General features: G+C 27.7%; 1 protein-coding gene across 1 annotated transcript in view; it reads right to left on the minus strand.

Annotated features, from left to right (window-relative positions):
• LOC111632795 (aryl hydrocarbon receptor protein 1-like) overlaps positions 1–15,655 on the minus strand; it is a 51,528-nt gene that overhangs the window by 13,153 nt on the left and 22,720 nt on the right. Inside the window, exons 3-4 of the mRNA XM_023377325.1 lie at positions 13,378–13,478; positions 8,774–8,863 (exon numbers count right to left, since the gene is read on the minus strand). Coding sequence (XP_023233093.1) covers positions 8,774–8,863; positions 13,378–13,478 — 191 coding nt within the window. The remainder of the gene's footprint in view (positions 1–8,773; positions 8,864–13,377; positions 13,479–15,655) is intronic.

Here is a 15,655-nt window from a genome sequence, read left to right on the forward strand (position 1 = left end):
CTTTTTTAATGCTTACAAAATAACCTCCAAACAACGGCCCTTTTTCAGAAGCATTTCTTTTTTAATGCTTACAAAATAACCTCCAAACAACGGCCCTTTTTCAGAAGCATTTCTTTTTTAATGCTTACAAAATAACCTCCAAACAACGGCCCTTTTTCAGAAGCATTTCTTTTTTAATGCTTACAAAATAACCTCCAAACAACGGCCCTTTTTCAGAAGCATTTCTTTTTTAATGCTTACAAAATAACCTCCAAACAACGGCCCTTTTTCAGAAGCATTTCTTTTTTAATGCTTACAAAATAACCTCCAAACAACGGCCTTTTTTCAGAAGCATTCCTTTTTTAGGGCTTACAAAATAACCTCCAAACAACGGCCTTTTTTCAGAAGCATTCCTTTTTTAGGGCTTACAAAATAACCTCCAAACGACGGCCTTTTTTCAGAAGTATTTCTTTATGAATGCTTACAAAATAATCTCCAAACAACGACCACCTCTGAACAACGGCCATATTTTATGCTCTCGTCAGTGGCCATCATTCGAAAGTTTAACGGTATTATTAGCAAAGTATCCAATATAAATTATATTTGTTTTATCTGTTGAATTTATGAAGTGTTTAAGAAAAATTTGACAGAAATTCTAAAAAAAAAATCACTTCTAGATTTTTTGAAATTAAAGATAACAAATCACAACCGATTTTAACGTATGGGCCTATTCGATTGGTTGAGATTACTACACATTTTGACGTCAATTTGACGTAACCATTTCAATCTTACAATAAAAAACGCCGAAGAATGACGTCAAATTTACGTAAAAATAAACACTATTCCAATCAATCGAACAGAAGTGATGTGTAATAAGATTTCGAGCATTAAAACAAGATTGTAAACATACATTTCTGCGGAAGAATAGATTAACACATCGCAAAACACAGCGGTTTAAATAATAAAAGTAAACGAAAACTTGCCTAATACAAATTGCGAAATTATATTACCAGACATATTCTATCATGGCTTCCACCAAGAAATATACTCAATTAATGACTTCACAGAGAGCTAATGAAGAATGTACATGTAAATTTCGTAATGGATCTACCGTCCAAAATTGCATTCAATCTTGCTAAGGCTTTAACTTTAATTAACTTAGAGTGCTATCAATTTAATGTTTCTAAATGTCCTTGTTTGTTTATCCGCTCTGATTTTATTGTATTTACCCGAGATAACGTACTCTAATACAAGAATGAATGAAACGAAAGATAATTTTAAATTACGTGACGTCACAACAGATTTGTTTTAATTAGTTTTTAATTTTGAATAAATAACATTAAATTAATGTGTAATAAATTATATTTTATTAAATAATTTCAATTAATTTGAATTAATAAATATAAATAAAGCAAAATTTTTATTTGAAAATCATTTTGTATAAATAAGATTTTTGAATTGTCGTTTGGTATTTAGTATTTTTTTTAAATCGATATTTTATAACAGGTTAAAATTAAAATTGAATAATTTTTATTTTATAGTTAAATGTATATTAATTAATATTTTAAATTCATAAAAAAATAATCTCGATAAACGACATTATTTGCTTACTGATTGGTTATTAATTTCATCTATTTTAAAATATATCTACATAAAAAGATACATTGCTTTTATTAAATAATTAAACAAATTGTTAATTAATATGTATTTAATTTATCATATAAGAATAAAATTTTCAAATTTAGAAAAATTATTTTCGACAAATGATAACGACGAACGACGCCCTCGTCTGCTTATAAGTTATTAATTTCATACAAACATTTTAAAATAGATCCAAATAAAAAGTTGAATCGTTTTTATTAAATGATTAAAGAAAGTTTTAATTAATATAGACTGTATTAAATTTATTATTAAAATAAAATTTTAAATTTAGAAAAAATATCCATGACAAATGAGACATTGAACGATGTAGTTTGCTTATTAATTACTAATTTCTAACAAGCGTTTAAAATCAGATCTAAATTTTAAAAAGAAATGTTTTTATTACACGATTAAAAAATAATGGTGAATTAATATATGTTTAATTTATTATATAAAATTAAAAATTTCAATTTCAAGAAAAATATCCTCGACAAACGAGACGTTGAACGATGTCGTCGTCTGCTTGTTAATTATCTCTTGCAAATATTTTAAAATGAATTTTAAAAAATAATTTCGTTTTAATGCATACTTAAACTAAATTAGAATTAATATATGTTTTTTATATCATAATTTATAAAAGAATTTCATTTCAGAAAAAAAAAATGTTAACGATAATACGACATTGAATGATGTAATTTACTTTTTATGACTAATTTCAGCTTGTGAATTTATTTTATTTTATTAATATTAATTGACAAACATTAATTCAAATTAATCGATAATTTTCAATAAAATCGTGATTAATTTAAAGTTAATAAGTGTAGGCCTATTCAAATTTCTCAACTTATACGAAGCCAAACGGACCTAATTATTACTTTTATATCTATCCGTCAAATTATCCACAAAATATTAATTTGCGTAAATTACAAAATATTTTTCGCAGTATTAATATTTAAAAAGCGGGGGGAAAAATCACACGCATTCAAAATCTCAGATATTAAATGACGTCACAGCAGCGCATGATCTGCATCTTAATTTGAATTTTATCAATTATAATTTGAAGAAAATATAATATATTAATATTAATATCCTTCTTGGTTTTCATTTAAAAATAATAAAACAAATAAATTAATTATATTAGAAATATATTAATTACGTTTTATTATTTAAAGAAATTCAAAACAAATACTAAACACGAAAGTAATTCTGTTTTAATTAATTGTATATTAGTCTAAATATTAATATTACCTGCAAGATAAGATCTCCTTCCATCAAACATTCTGGATAAAGAAGTTCACGTGGTTTGTGACTATGATCGACTATTTGTTCTTTATCTCTTCTGATTGCCGCTGTGAAGACGAAAATGCAAAGAATTTCGTTATTACAGAAAAGGTAATTCATAAAATTACATTTAAATGACGTTAAAAGTTAATTTTTAACTGTGTCACGTGCTTAATCTTTCATGGTACTGTACGTGAGTAGACCACGTGGTCAAGGTAAGCATCCATATTCGCTAGGCCTAAGCATGCATTATATAAAGATAAGATACATTTATAATTTAGTATATACTCTTTTGAAAACACCTCATATTATATTTATTATTTGCATAACAAATGTTAAACTAGTATAAACGCAATGTACAATAAAGTACACATCTTCAGAAATTCATAGCAAGATTTATGTGTGTGATGCCTATCTAAATACTGTACTTATCATTGACACACTTAAAGCACACATGTACTGTACAGTACCATTAAAACCAAGCCATAGTTTCATAAATTATCTTGAAACAATTATAACTGTTATTGAAGATTTTGTTTATTACTAGACTTAACTTAAAATGCAATACAATAAGATATACACTAAAATAAATCAATTGGAGTGAAAGAAAACTGTCTTCTAAGTGTTAAGATATGAAATAAGGGCAATATAATTTTAATAAACAATTGTAATTACAAGTACATAATTATCTTAAGGGAGAAACAGAAAAATCCTATAGACTTTTATATATAGCTAGGGCATCTAGGCACCAAAAATCATGCAAGTTAGGATTTTTATAACTATTTTTATGATGTTTAGTGTCTGTAGTTACTTTCGAGCATTTAACCTTACATTCAGTAAGATTAAATACTAGAAAGTGGAAGCTAAAATGTTTAATTTTAATCTATACTATGCATAATATCTCATAAAACCTCTATAGTTTCATAAGTTTTCATATAACTACAGTATAATTAATTATATTTTAACTTAATATAGCCTACATATCTGCATATAAGGATAAATTTTGAGCTTAATTTATATATTTAAATTTATGACAAGAAATATTATATGAATCAAGAGAATTAATGCTTTACTCATAAATAAATGAAAAATTATGTATATTTGAAACTAAATCATCAAATTTTTAAACTAATTTAACAGTTAACTATATTGATTTTTTTTATGATGTAAAGATTCTTGTATTGTTTTAAAGAAAAGTTAATATTTATATATGCAAAGGAATTTTTAAGTTCTAAATCACAATAATAATTCGAAATTAAGCAACAATCAGTGGACCTTCAAACAGAAGCCATTGTTACAAGTTAAACTTCGACATTCTTCATAATTTCCTATGAGAGGTAGACACATGACGGATTTATCTATTCTTTTGTTAGGAAAAAAAATAAGCAAAAAGGAAAATTGATAGCTGCTATACGAAGTATTATAAATAGTCTATTGTTAGTTCGATACTAATCTAATTCTGTCTTAATGGACCTAAATACTTCGAAGTTTAATTATTTTTATTGTTTATTCTGAAGATATATTTGTATTAAATGTATGTTTTACGCTTTTAATTTTTGTAAATTGAAGTTTAACACGATTTGTGTTTTGATGCCAGAAACCTACTTAAAATAGTTTGGGGCATATTTAATGTTTACATATTTATAGTAACTAAAATGAATTTCTACAGTAAATTAGGCTATATACAGTTACATTATATAATACATTATCCCTCTTTATGTTTAAAGTTCTATAATTATTTCAAGTCTGTAATTTTGTGCATTTCACTGTAAAATCAATCGGGTTATGTAACTTATTATCCGCTGATCGATATTAAGGTTTTTATTTCATTTTCTCGTAAAAAAAAGTGGTTAAAAATTCGATTCGGTTGATTATATGGAGACATTTTCACGAACTGTAGCACAAGTAGTAATAATTTTCCGTATGTAAATGCCGTAAATGTTGCTTAGTATTGTGTTAGTATAATTATTTGCAAGGCGTCATAAATAGTAAATATTATAGATCCGAGTCGTTTTATATAAGGTCATTAGACCCTTAACGCTAGGCCTATCTTTATATGAGATCTAAAGACACGTGTGAGGTTAACGCTCCAATCGATTAGAAATTATTAATAGACAAATAAAACAATAGATTAATTATGCAATCAACAGAAGAAAAAAAAGAAAGAAAACAGGCGCAATACACGACTAAGTCTTTATTTGCTATAAGACGTAGCGAAAAAGAGATTAGTATAAAAGGCCTGAACAAACTTTCTATTAGAAGAAAGAACCGCATCTGTTCTATTTACGAGACCATTACACCTAATTAGCTGCAACAATAGAAAGTAGACAAGCTAATCATTAAGCATTTTGAGAGTAGGAAGCGAGCAACCATAACCAAAACAATGCTCGGCCCTCTATTAATTGTTGCAGATCGCATGTAATTAAAGAAGGTGCTGCCCCCTGTCCACGGGAGTGATGTGCGTGTTCCATCTGTCCAGTTCGATAATTGTTTCCTTTGCGTCCAACTCACGCACAGGAAACGTCCTGTTCCTGAGCAGCTGTATTCCGTGTCCTGTCACTCTGCTTATGGCGATGGGGTTAGCTGATCTTAATACGAAGTTCGCGTTTCTGTAACGTGTTGTGACGTCTATATGATACTTTTGCTTCTCTGCAACTAACGCGTAAACAGTAATGCTTCCTAAAACTCTATAAGGAGGACGATCTTAAGTAGTTGTAACGTGGCATTACAATTAGATTATTTTCTTCGTCGTATTTCGATTGTTTTCAGGGAATTCGAAGGAGTTAAAACATACTTTTAGGGCTTAATTTTTAACATATTTTCCCATGCAATTACTTACAAATAATGTTGATTTACAGAATAAGATATTAAGAGTCATAAAATAATTTCTTATATATTTATAAATCTTTTTTTTAGCTTTAAAAACTTATTACAGGTGAGGTTGTATCTGGCTTTTTTTCTTTCTTTTTTTTCTTAATTTAATTGGAAATCGGCCAATCCAAGTTGCCAAAAGAGATTTTAAACATGGATACTATTCCCTACATTGCATGACATGTAGTTTAATTATTAAATTTAAACTAGTGTCCATTTAAGTACACAATTAATTATTTATACACGGTTAATTACACACAATTAATTGCTTGGAACTTTGATTTAATCAGACCGCAAGCCGTAATAATAATAATAATATAAGTTATTCATTTTAGTCATTTAGAATATAGTTTAAACTATTCATAAGTCGAAGATAAGTTTACTTTTGTTAGGAAATAATGAAATGTTAACAAATTGCTAATCGATCTTGACCTATTGCAATGCCTGTCTGTTGAAAGAACAAGCTTCTCTTTACTTTCAATCTTCCCCTATATGATGCATTAGTGATCCTTAATCCATAAACTCATCAGCACACAATTTAGGGGGCAATAAATATCCTCTGGAGATTAGTTCCTCTCTTATTACATAGAAATTAATCCCGCCAATATAATTTCTCCAGTTTTCTAGCAATATTTGTTTCTTAATAAGTTTAATTAACCTGATTTTAAGTTATGCAATTCGACTATTGTAAGTCTCGAGTGCATGAGATCTTGAGAGAAGTTTACTCTTTTGTTTAATAATACTTTATTATGTTTTCTTGACATGCGGTAAATTTAACGTAAGATACTTAACGTGCATAATTTTCCATACATTTTCTCTCACTTCGGCCCTTATAAGGTATTATTTATTAACACTATGGCCTCAATTATAAGATAATTTAAAAACTTTAAATGATACCATGTAAAAAATTATAGTTAAAATTAGAATAAGCGCCGAACTTCCACTTAAGATCAATGTAAAGAGCTGGATTTATAGAATTTAGATGAAATATCTGGCCATAATGGCTACTAGCATGCATTTTGAGGATTAATGTAGTAAATTTGGATAATTTGTCAGCTTATACATAAGTCTATACTCGTGTAAGCATTATATTTTACGAGATTCACCCATTGTTTGCTGTAATATAATCCTAAATAGTCGTTAAATTTCACGAAATTCTTGCTGTAATTAAATCGCGGCCTAAGTTTGAAAAGGGGGGAAAGAATACATAAACTTTCTTAATTGTTTAAGAAATTGCAGATTATTTAGTACCCTCTATAAATCAAATAAAGTATCAGTTAGGGTGGACAGAAAAAGAAGGCGAAGATAAAAAATGGTCGATCCCCTCTCTCCATAATTCAAAGCAAGATTTATAATATTAAAACTGCGTATAAACACAGTAGCATTCCAGTCTTAAAGGGGAGGAGGAACATCACAGTATTTACAAAACACTATACGGATATCTTAAGAATTAATGGAATTACCCATCATTTTATAATAATGCTCTACAGGTGGGAGTGTGTTGTAAAGGTGTCGAGAGTAACGGAATCACGTGTCACGATATTGCACGCAACGTCACGTGATTCGATCACACAAGTGTCTTATCGAACCTAATCTGGCTTTTTTTTTTTTTTTTTCAAAATGCAGACCGATTTCAATTTCTTATTTTTATTTTTTTTTTTAATATTTGATACCCGGGAGTTAGTATTGAATTCACGCGTCGATCTATCCGGATCCCTCCTTTTACCTTCTGCAACCAATAGAATTGATCGTAACGCTATCACGTGATGGCCGGCGGCATTCACGAGTTGGTTAGCCTTTCTATAAGGGTGCCGATTCTGTATAGATAATCCGTAATTGAATTTACTTCCTGTGGTGTTACGTGATTGGAAATTATTTTTAACTTTCACAATGAAACGTCATGGCTTAATTTTAAAGGAGCGCCACGTTCGTGATTGAGGCTCAATAAGAATTATTATTATTTTTTTTTTNTAAATTAATTTTTCTTCCGTTACGTCACGGTTACTTTACTTAAATAATATAATGTTATTCCTATATATATATATATACAACACTTGTATACGCGTTTTGCTACGTTTCGTGATGGGAACGTTTCGTAAATCGCGGCTCCTTTTACTATTCGTGTTTCGGAGGCGGGAGAACTGTAACCACACCATAGCAATTTCTTCCCATAAGTTAGTTGCTTGGGGAATATTTAACGCAAAAACTAGATTTAGTACAAATGTAGGCTTATCTAAATCTCGATTTTATGCGTTTAGATATGTTACAAGTTACTACGGGTTATGCAAATTAGTATAATGTAAAGTCACTTGAGCATTAAAAAAAGAACAATCCTGGTAATGGGAATTGAGTATTGTGATAGAATTCTTATAATTTTAATGGCTTATATGGCCATGTAACACATCTATCAAATGGCCTTAATCATGGAGGTAGTTCGCTGTATTTTGTGTTATCAGCATGCTGTGGGTTGTAAGTCACGATGTTGAATCCCTATTTAATCTACTTGTTATTAGAGGAATTTTAACCATACGTCACACTTTCATTTTAAATTGTAACGAACGTATTGTGTGATCGTGTGATTTTCAAGCGGAATTGACGTTGACTTCGGCTAATTAAAGTAAATATTTACAGTTGATTAGGCTAAGATTTGATAAAAAAGTAAGAAAAATACTATAAGAAATTTTTTTAGATATGAAAATTGTTTTAAAAGTCAAAATAATCCCTGTACAATTTTTCTTAACATATTCGAATGGATAACGATGGTAACCACACCCTGCTAACGATGCTTAAAGTAAAGAATTCAAAACGTAATTTGTATGAATAATTCAAAGAAAACGAATCGCATTTTAATAACAAATTTCATTTCGAAATATGATTTTCTCGTATTATATAACATTAAATTCTCTAGAAAGGTTAACAAGTGCACCCATTTTAGTTAGAATTTTAAGCACCAGATGGCATTAAGCGAAAAAAAATTTTAAATAAAATAAAATAAACTTACCTGATGAAAACCTAAATACGTTTCCACCGTATGAGATGCATAAAATACTTCACCATCGCACGTTAGTATTAAAAGAAAACCGTTCAGAGCCTAAAAGATTTTTTAAAAAAAATAATAATAATCTTAAGAAAAACAACACATTTAAAAATAATCGTTTCTTTTACAGACACCAGATGACAGCACTATAAAAAAATATATATATTTCAAAGTTAAGATTTTTGAATAATATACTTATGACGTCACAATCATTATCATAATGTAATCGATATAGGCGGATCGATTTAGTTCGTTAACGGTTTTATTTCGGGAGTTAGCAGAAAATAATAATAATAATAATACTATAGCAGAAAGAGAAATATGGGGGATCCATTAGCGATTTTCGTTTGACCACCCAGACTCGACTCCAGTCATGATTTATGACGGCGTCCATGGCCTAGGTCTGGTTACCATGGTGATGACCAAATAACCATTCTTTCCCCTCGTTCATACTAACGGATTTCGATCGGCGACTGAAGCAATTATGATGACTGATATGTAAATATTTTTTATGTCGGTGTATTTATGTCTGGATGATTTAACATACTTTAAAGAATAAAACGCGTTTCTTCTTTTTTATTCTTTCGGATATAAAACACAATGATAAATATATCTCTTATAAATTTCTAAATCAGAAAACAAACAAGCACTAAAAGCGAAATTACAATTTTAATGTGGAATTCCTCGTAGAAAATGAGAGAAATCTTAAGAATTTTCATGGACATAAAAGAAAAGAATAAAAAAATCCATTATCGCTTCTCTATGTCGCATGATCTATTAATAATTACATAATGCGATTTGATAAAAACACAATTTAAACAAGATAGAATTCATCTTGGAGAAGATTGCAATGTGTTAATTAATTAATAAAATTGTAATCTTCTTCAAAACGAATTCCTCCTCTTATTATCGGGTTTTGCGTTGACTCGCAACGTGTATTTTTATTTTTATTTATTTATTTTTCTCTAGTTTAAAAGCCGCTTAACAAACATTCTATCTATACAAAAGCAAAAAAAAAAAAGAAAAAAAAGAAACAGTAATAAGACGGGGTCAGGGAACAGTTTGTTCCTCAGTAGGGGATCCCATTATCCGCAGCGGGAGATGGTAGCTTTGATAGTACCCGATCCCCGATGGTAAAAGCAGCTTCCTCTCCATAATTTACCTACTGTTCGCTTATCAGTACATGGCCACCACGTTACTAAACAAAGGTAAACGAGGATTAAGCACTGTTATTACCTATCTATAAGAAATTGATACATATCCTTCATTTCAAGCGTTAAAATATAAAAAATCTAACAAAATCTCCTGGCTTATTAATCATACTATTGATATAAACTTGCATAAATCAATTTAAAAAAAAACACCCTGAAAAATAAATTGTAGAAAATAAAGACCAAAGAGAGAGAGAGAAAGAATTATTTCGTTTTAGAAAAATCAATATTTTTTAATTAATTTTTTTTATTATATTTAAATGAATATTGTAAATTAATTTATTCGCAAATTTTTAATTTTTTTTTCTTCCTCCTGTATTTAATAATATAATGAAATATCAGTCAGTTATATAATAATATAGTGAAATCAATATCAGAATATCAATTATGATAAGAATATATAATCATTACAGGCCGTAATAATATAGATAATGAGATAGAAAATATCCTTAATAATAGTAAATTAAAAACAGTGTATTATGATACAGTCAAAACCTCTAATAATGATCACTTCCCAATAACTGCCATTTTTTCGGGAACGTTTCTTTTTGAAACGCTTACAAACAAACCTCCAAACAACGGCCTTTTTTCAAAAGCATTTCTTTATGAATGCTTACAAAATAACCTCCAAACAACGGCCCTTTTTCAGAAGCATTCCTTTTTTAATGCTTACAAAATAACCTCCAAACAACGGCCCTTTTTCAGAAGCATTTCTTTTTTAATGCTTACAAAATAACCTCCAAACAACGGCCCTTTTTCAGAAGCATTTCTTTTTTAATGCTTACAAAATAACCTCCAAACAACGGCCTTTTTTCAGAAGCATTCCTTTTTTAGGGCTTACAAAATAACCTCCAAACAACGGCCTTTTTTCAGAAGCATTCCTTTTTTAGGGCTTACAAAATAACCTCCAAACGACGGCCTTTTTTCAGAAGTATTTCTTTATGAATGCTTACAAAATAATCTCCAAACAACGACCACCTCTGAACAACGGCCATATTTTATGCTCTCGTCAGTGGCCATCATTCGAAAGTTTAACGGTATTATTAGCAAAGTATCCAATATAAATTATATTTGTTTTATCTGTTGAATTTATGAAGTGTTTAAGAAAAATTTGACAGAAATTCTAAAAAAAAAATCACTTCTAGATTTTTTGAAATTAAAGATAACAAATCACAACCGATTTTAACGTATGGGCCTATTCGATTGGTTGAGATTACTACACATTTTGACGTCAATTTGACGTAACCATTTCAATCTTACAATAAAAAACGCCGAAGAATGACGTCAAATTTACGTAAAAATAAACACTATTCCAATCAATCGAACAGAAGTGATGTGTAATAAGATTTCGAGCATTAAAACAAGATTGTAAACATACATTTCTGCGGAAGAATAGATTAACACATCGCAAAACACAGCGGTTTAAATAATAAAAGTAAACGAAAACTTGCCTAATACAAATTGCGAAATTATATTACCAGACATATTCTATCATGGCTTCCACCAAGAAATATACTCAATTAATGACTTCACAGAGAGCTAATGAAGAATGTACATGTAAATTTCGTAATGGATCTACCGTCCAAAATTGCATTCAATCTTGCTAAGGCTTTAACTTTAATTAACTTAGAGTGCTATCAATTTAATGTTTCTAAATGTCCTTGTTTGTTTATCCGCTCTGATTTTATTGTATTTACCCGAGATAACGTACTCTAATACAAGAATGAATGAAACGAAAGATAATTTTAAATTACGTGACGTCACAACAGATTTGTTTTAATTAGTTTTTAATTTTGAATAAATAACATTAAATTAATGTGTAATAAATTATATTTTATTAAATAATTTCAATTAATTTGAATTAATAAATATAAATAAAGCAAAATTTTTATTTGAAAATCATTTTGTATAAATAAGATTTTTGAATTGTCGTTTGGTATTTAGTATTTTTTTTAAATCGATATTTTATAACAGGTTAAAATTAAAATTGAATAATTTTTATTTTATAGTTAAATGTATATTAATTAATATTTTAAATTCATAAAAAAATAATCTCGATAAACGACATTATTTGCTTACTGATTGGTTATTAATTTCATCTATTTTAAAATATATCTACATAAAAAGATACATTGCTTTTATTAAATAATTAAACAAATTGTTAATTAATATGTATTTAATTTATCATATAAGAATAAAATTTTCAAATTTAGAAAAATTATTTTCGACAAATGATAACGACGAACGACGCCCTCGTCTGCTTATAAGTTATTAATTTCATACAAACATTTTAAAATAGATCCAAATAAAAAGTTGAATCGTTTTTATTAAATGATTAAAGAAAGTTTTAATTAATATAGACTGTATTAAATTTATTATTAAAATAAAATTTTAAATTTAGAAAAAATATCCATGACAAATGAGACATTGAACGATGTAGTTTGCTTATTAATTACTAATTTCTAACAAGCGTTTAAAATCAGATCTAAATTTTAAAAAGAAATGTTTTTATTACACGATTAAAAAATAATGGTGAATTAATATATGTTTAATTTATTATATAAAATTAAAAATTTCAATTTCAAGAAAAATATCCTCGACAAACGAGACGTTGAACGATGTCGTCGTCTGCTTGTTAATTATCTCTTGCAAATATTTTAAAATGAATTTTAAAAAATAATTTCGTTTTAATGCATACTTAAACTAAATTAGAATTAATATATGTTTTTTATATCATAATTTATAAAAGAATTTCATTTCAGAAAAAAAAAATGTTAACGATAATACGACATTGAATGATGTAATTTACTTTTTATGACTAATTTCAGCTTGTGAATTTATTTTATTTTATTAATATTAATTGACAAACATTAATTCAAATTAATCGATAATTTTCAATAAAATCGTGATTAATTTAAAGTTAATAAGTGTAGGCCTATTCAAATTTCTCAACTTATACGAAGCCAAACGGACCTAATTATTACTTTTATATCTATCCGTCAAATTATCCACAAAATATTAATTTGCGTAAATTACAAAATATTTTTCGCAGTATTAATATTTAAAAAGCGGGGGGAAAAATCACACGCATTCAAAATCTCAGATATTAAATGACGTCACAGCAGCGCATGATCTGCATCTTAATTTGAATTTTATCAATTATAATTTGAAGAAAATATAATATATTAATATTAATATCCTTCTTGGTTTTCATTTAAAAATAATAAAACAAATAAATTAATTATATTAGAAATATATTAATTACGTTTTATTATTTAAAGAAATTCAAAACAAATACTAAACACGAAAGTAATTCTGTTTTAATTAATTGTATATTAGTCTAAATATTAATATTACCTGCAAGATAAGATCTCCTTCCATCAAACATTCTGGATAAAGAAGTTCACGTGGTTTGTGACTATGATCGACTATTTGTTCTTTATCTCTTCTGATTGCCGCTGTGAAGACGAAAATGCAAAGAATTTCGTTATTACAGAAAAGGTAATTCATAAAATTACATTTAAATGACGTTAAAAGTTAATTTTTAACTGTGTCACGTGCTTAATCTTTCATGGTACTGTACGTGAGTAGACCACGTGGTCAAGGTAAGCATCCATATTCGCTAGGCCTAAGCATGCATTATATAAAGATAAGATACATTTATAATTTAGTATATACTCTTTTGAAAACACCTCATATTATATTTATTATTTGCATAACAAATGTTAAACTAGTATAAACGCAATGTACAATAAAGTACACATCTTCAGAAATTCATAGCAAGATTTATGTGTGTGATGCCTATCTAAATACTGTACTTATCATTGACACACTTAAAGCACACATGTACTGTACAGTACCATTAAAACCAAGCCATAGTTTCATAAATTATCTTGAAACAATTATAACTGTTATTGAAGATTTTGTTTATTACTAGACTTAACTTAAAATGCAATACAATAAGATATACACTAAAATAAATCAATTGGAGTGAAAGAAAACTGTCTTCTAAGTGTTAAGATATGAAATAAGGGCAATATAATTTTAATAAACAATTGTAATTACAAGTACATAATTATCTTAAGGGAGAAACAGAAAAATCCTATAGACTTTTATATATAGCTAGGGCATCTAGGCACCAAAAATCATGCAAGTTAGGATTTTTATAACTATTTTTATGATGTTTAGTGTCTGTAGTTACTTTCGAGCATTTAACCTTACATTCAGTAAGATTAAATACTAGAAAGTGGAAGCTAAAATGTTTAATTTTAATCTATACTATGCATAATATCTCATAAAACCTCTATAGTTTCATAAGTTTTCATATAACTACAGTATAATTAATTATATTTTAACTTAATATAGCCTACATATCTGCATATAAGGATAAATTTTGAGCTTAATTTATATATTTAAATTTATGACAAGAAATATTATATGAATCAAGAGAATTAATGCTTTACTCATAAATAAATGAAAAATTATGTATATTTGAAACTAAATCATCAAATTTTTAAACTAATTTAACAGTTAACTATATTGATTTTTTTATGATGTAAAGATTCTTGTATTGTTTTAAAGAAAAGTTAATATTTATATATGCAAAGGAATTTTTAAGTTCTAAATCACAATAATAATTCGAAATTAAGCAACAATCAGTGGACCTTCAAACAGAAGCCATTGTTACAAGTTAAACTTCGACATTCTTCATAATTTCCTATGAGAGGTAGACACATGACGGATTTATCTATTCTTTTGTTAGGAAAAAAAATAAGCAAAAAGGAAAATTGATAGCTGCTATACGAAGTATTATAAATAGTCTATTGTTAGTTCGATACTAATCTAATTCTGTCTTAATGGACCTAAATACTTCGAAGTTTAATTATTTTTATTGTTTATTCTGAAGATATATTTGTATTAAATGTATGTTTTACGCTTTTAATTTTTGTAAATTGAAGTTTAACACGATTTGTGTTTTGATGCCAGAAACCTACTTAAAATAGTTTGGGGCATATTTAATGTTTACATATTTATAGTAACTAAAATGAATTTCTACAGTAAATTAGGCTATATACAGTTACATTATATAATACATTATCCCTCTTTATGTTTAAAGTTCTATAATTATTTCAAGTCTGTAATTTTGTGCATTTCACTGTAAAATCAATCGGGTTATGTAACTTATTATCCGCTGATCGATATTAAGGTTTTTATTTCATTTTCTCGTAAAAAAAAGTGGTTAAAAATTCGATTCGGTTGATTATATGGAGACATTTTCACGAACTGTAGCACAAGTAGTAATAATTTTCCGTATGTAAATGCCGTAAATGTTGCTTAGTATTGTGTTAGTATAATTATTTGCAAGGCGTCATAAATAGTAAATATTATAGATCCGAGTCGTTTTATATAAGGTCATTAGACCCTTAACGCTAGGCCTATCTTTATATGAGATCTAAAGACACGTGTGAGGTTAACGCTCCAATCGATTAGAAATTATTAATAGACAAATAAAACAATAGATTAATTATGCAATCAACAGAAGAAAAAAAAGAAAGAAAACAGGCGCAATACACGACTAAGTCTTTATTTGCTATAAGACGTAGCGAAAAAGAGATTAGTATAAAAGGCCTGAACA

Source organism: Centruroides sculpturatus, unplaced genomic scaffold (genome assembly GCF_000671375.1).
Source record: "Centruroides sculpturatus isolate CEXI.00-Female unplaced genomic scaffold, Cexi_2.0 scaffold840, whole genome shotgun sequence".
NCBI classification, from domain to species: Eukaryota; Metazoa; Arthropoda; class Arachnida; order Scorpiones; family Buthidae; genus Centruroides; species Centruroides sculpturatus.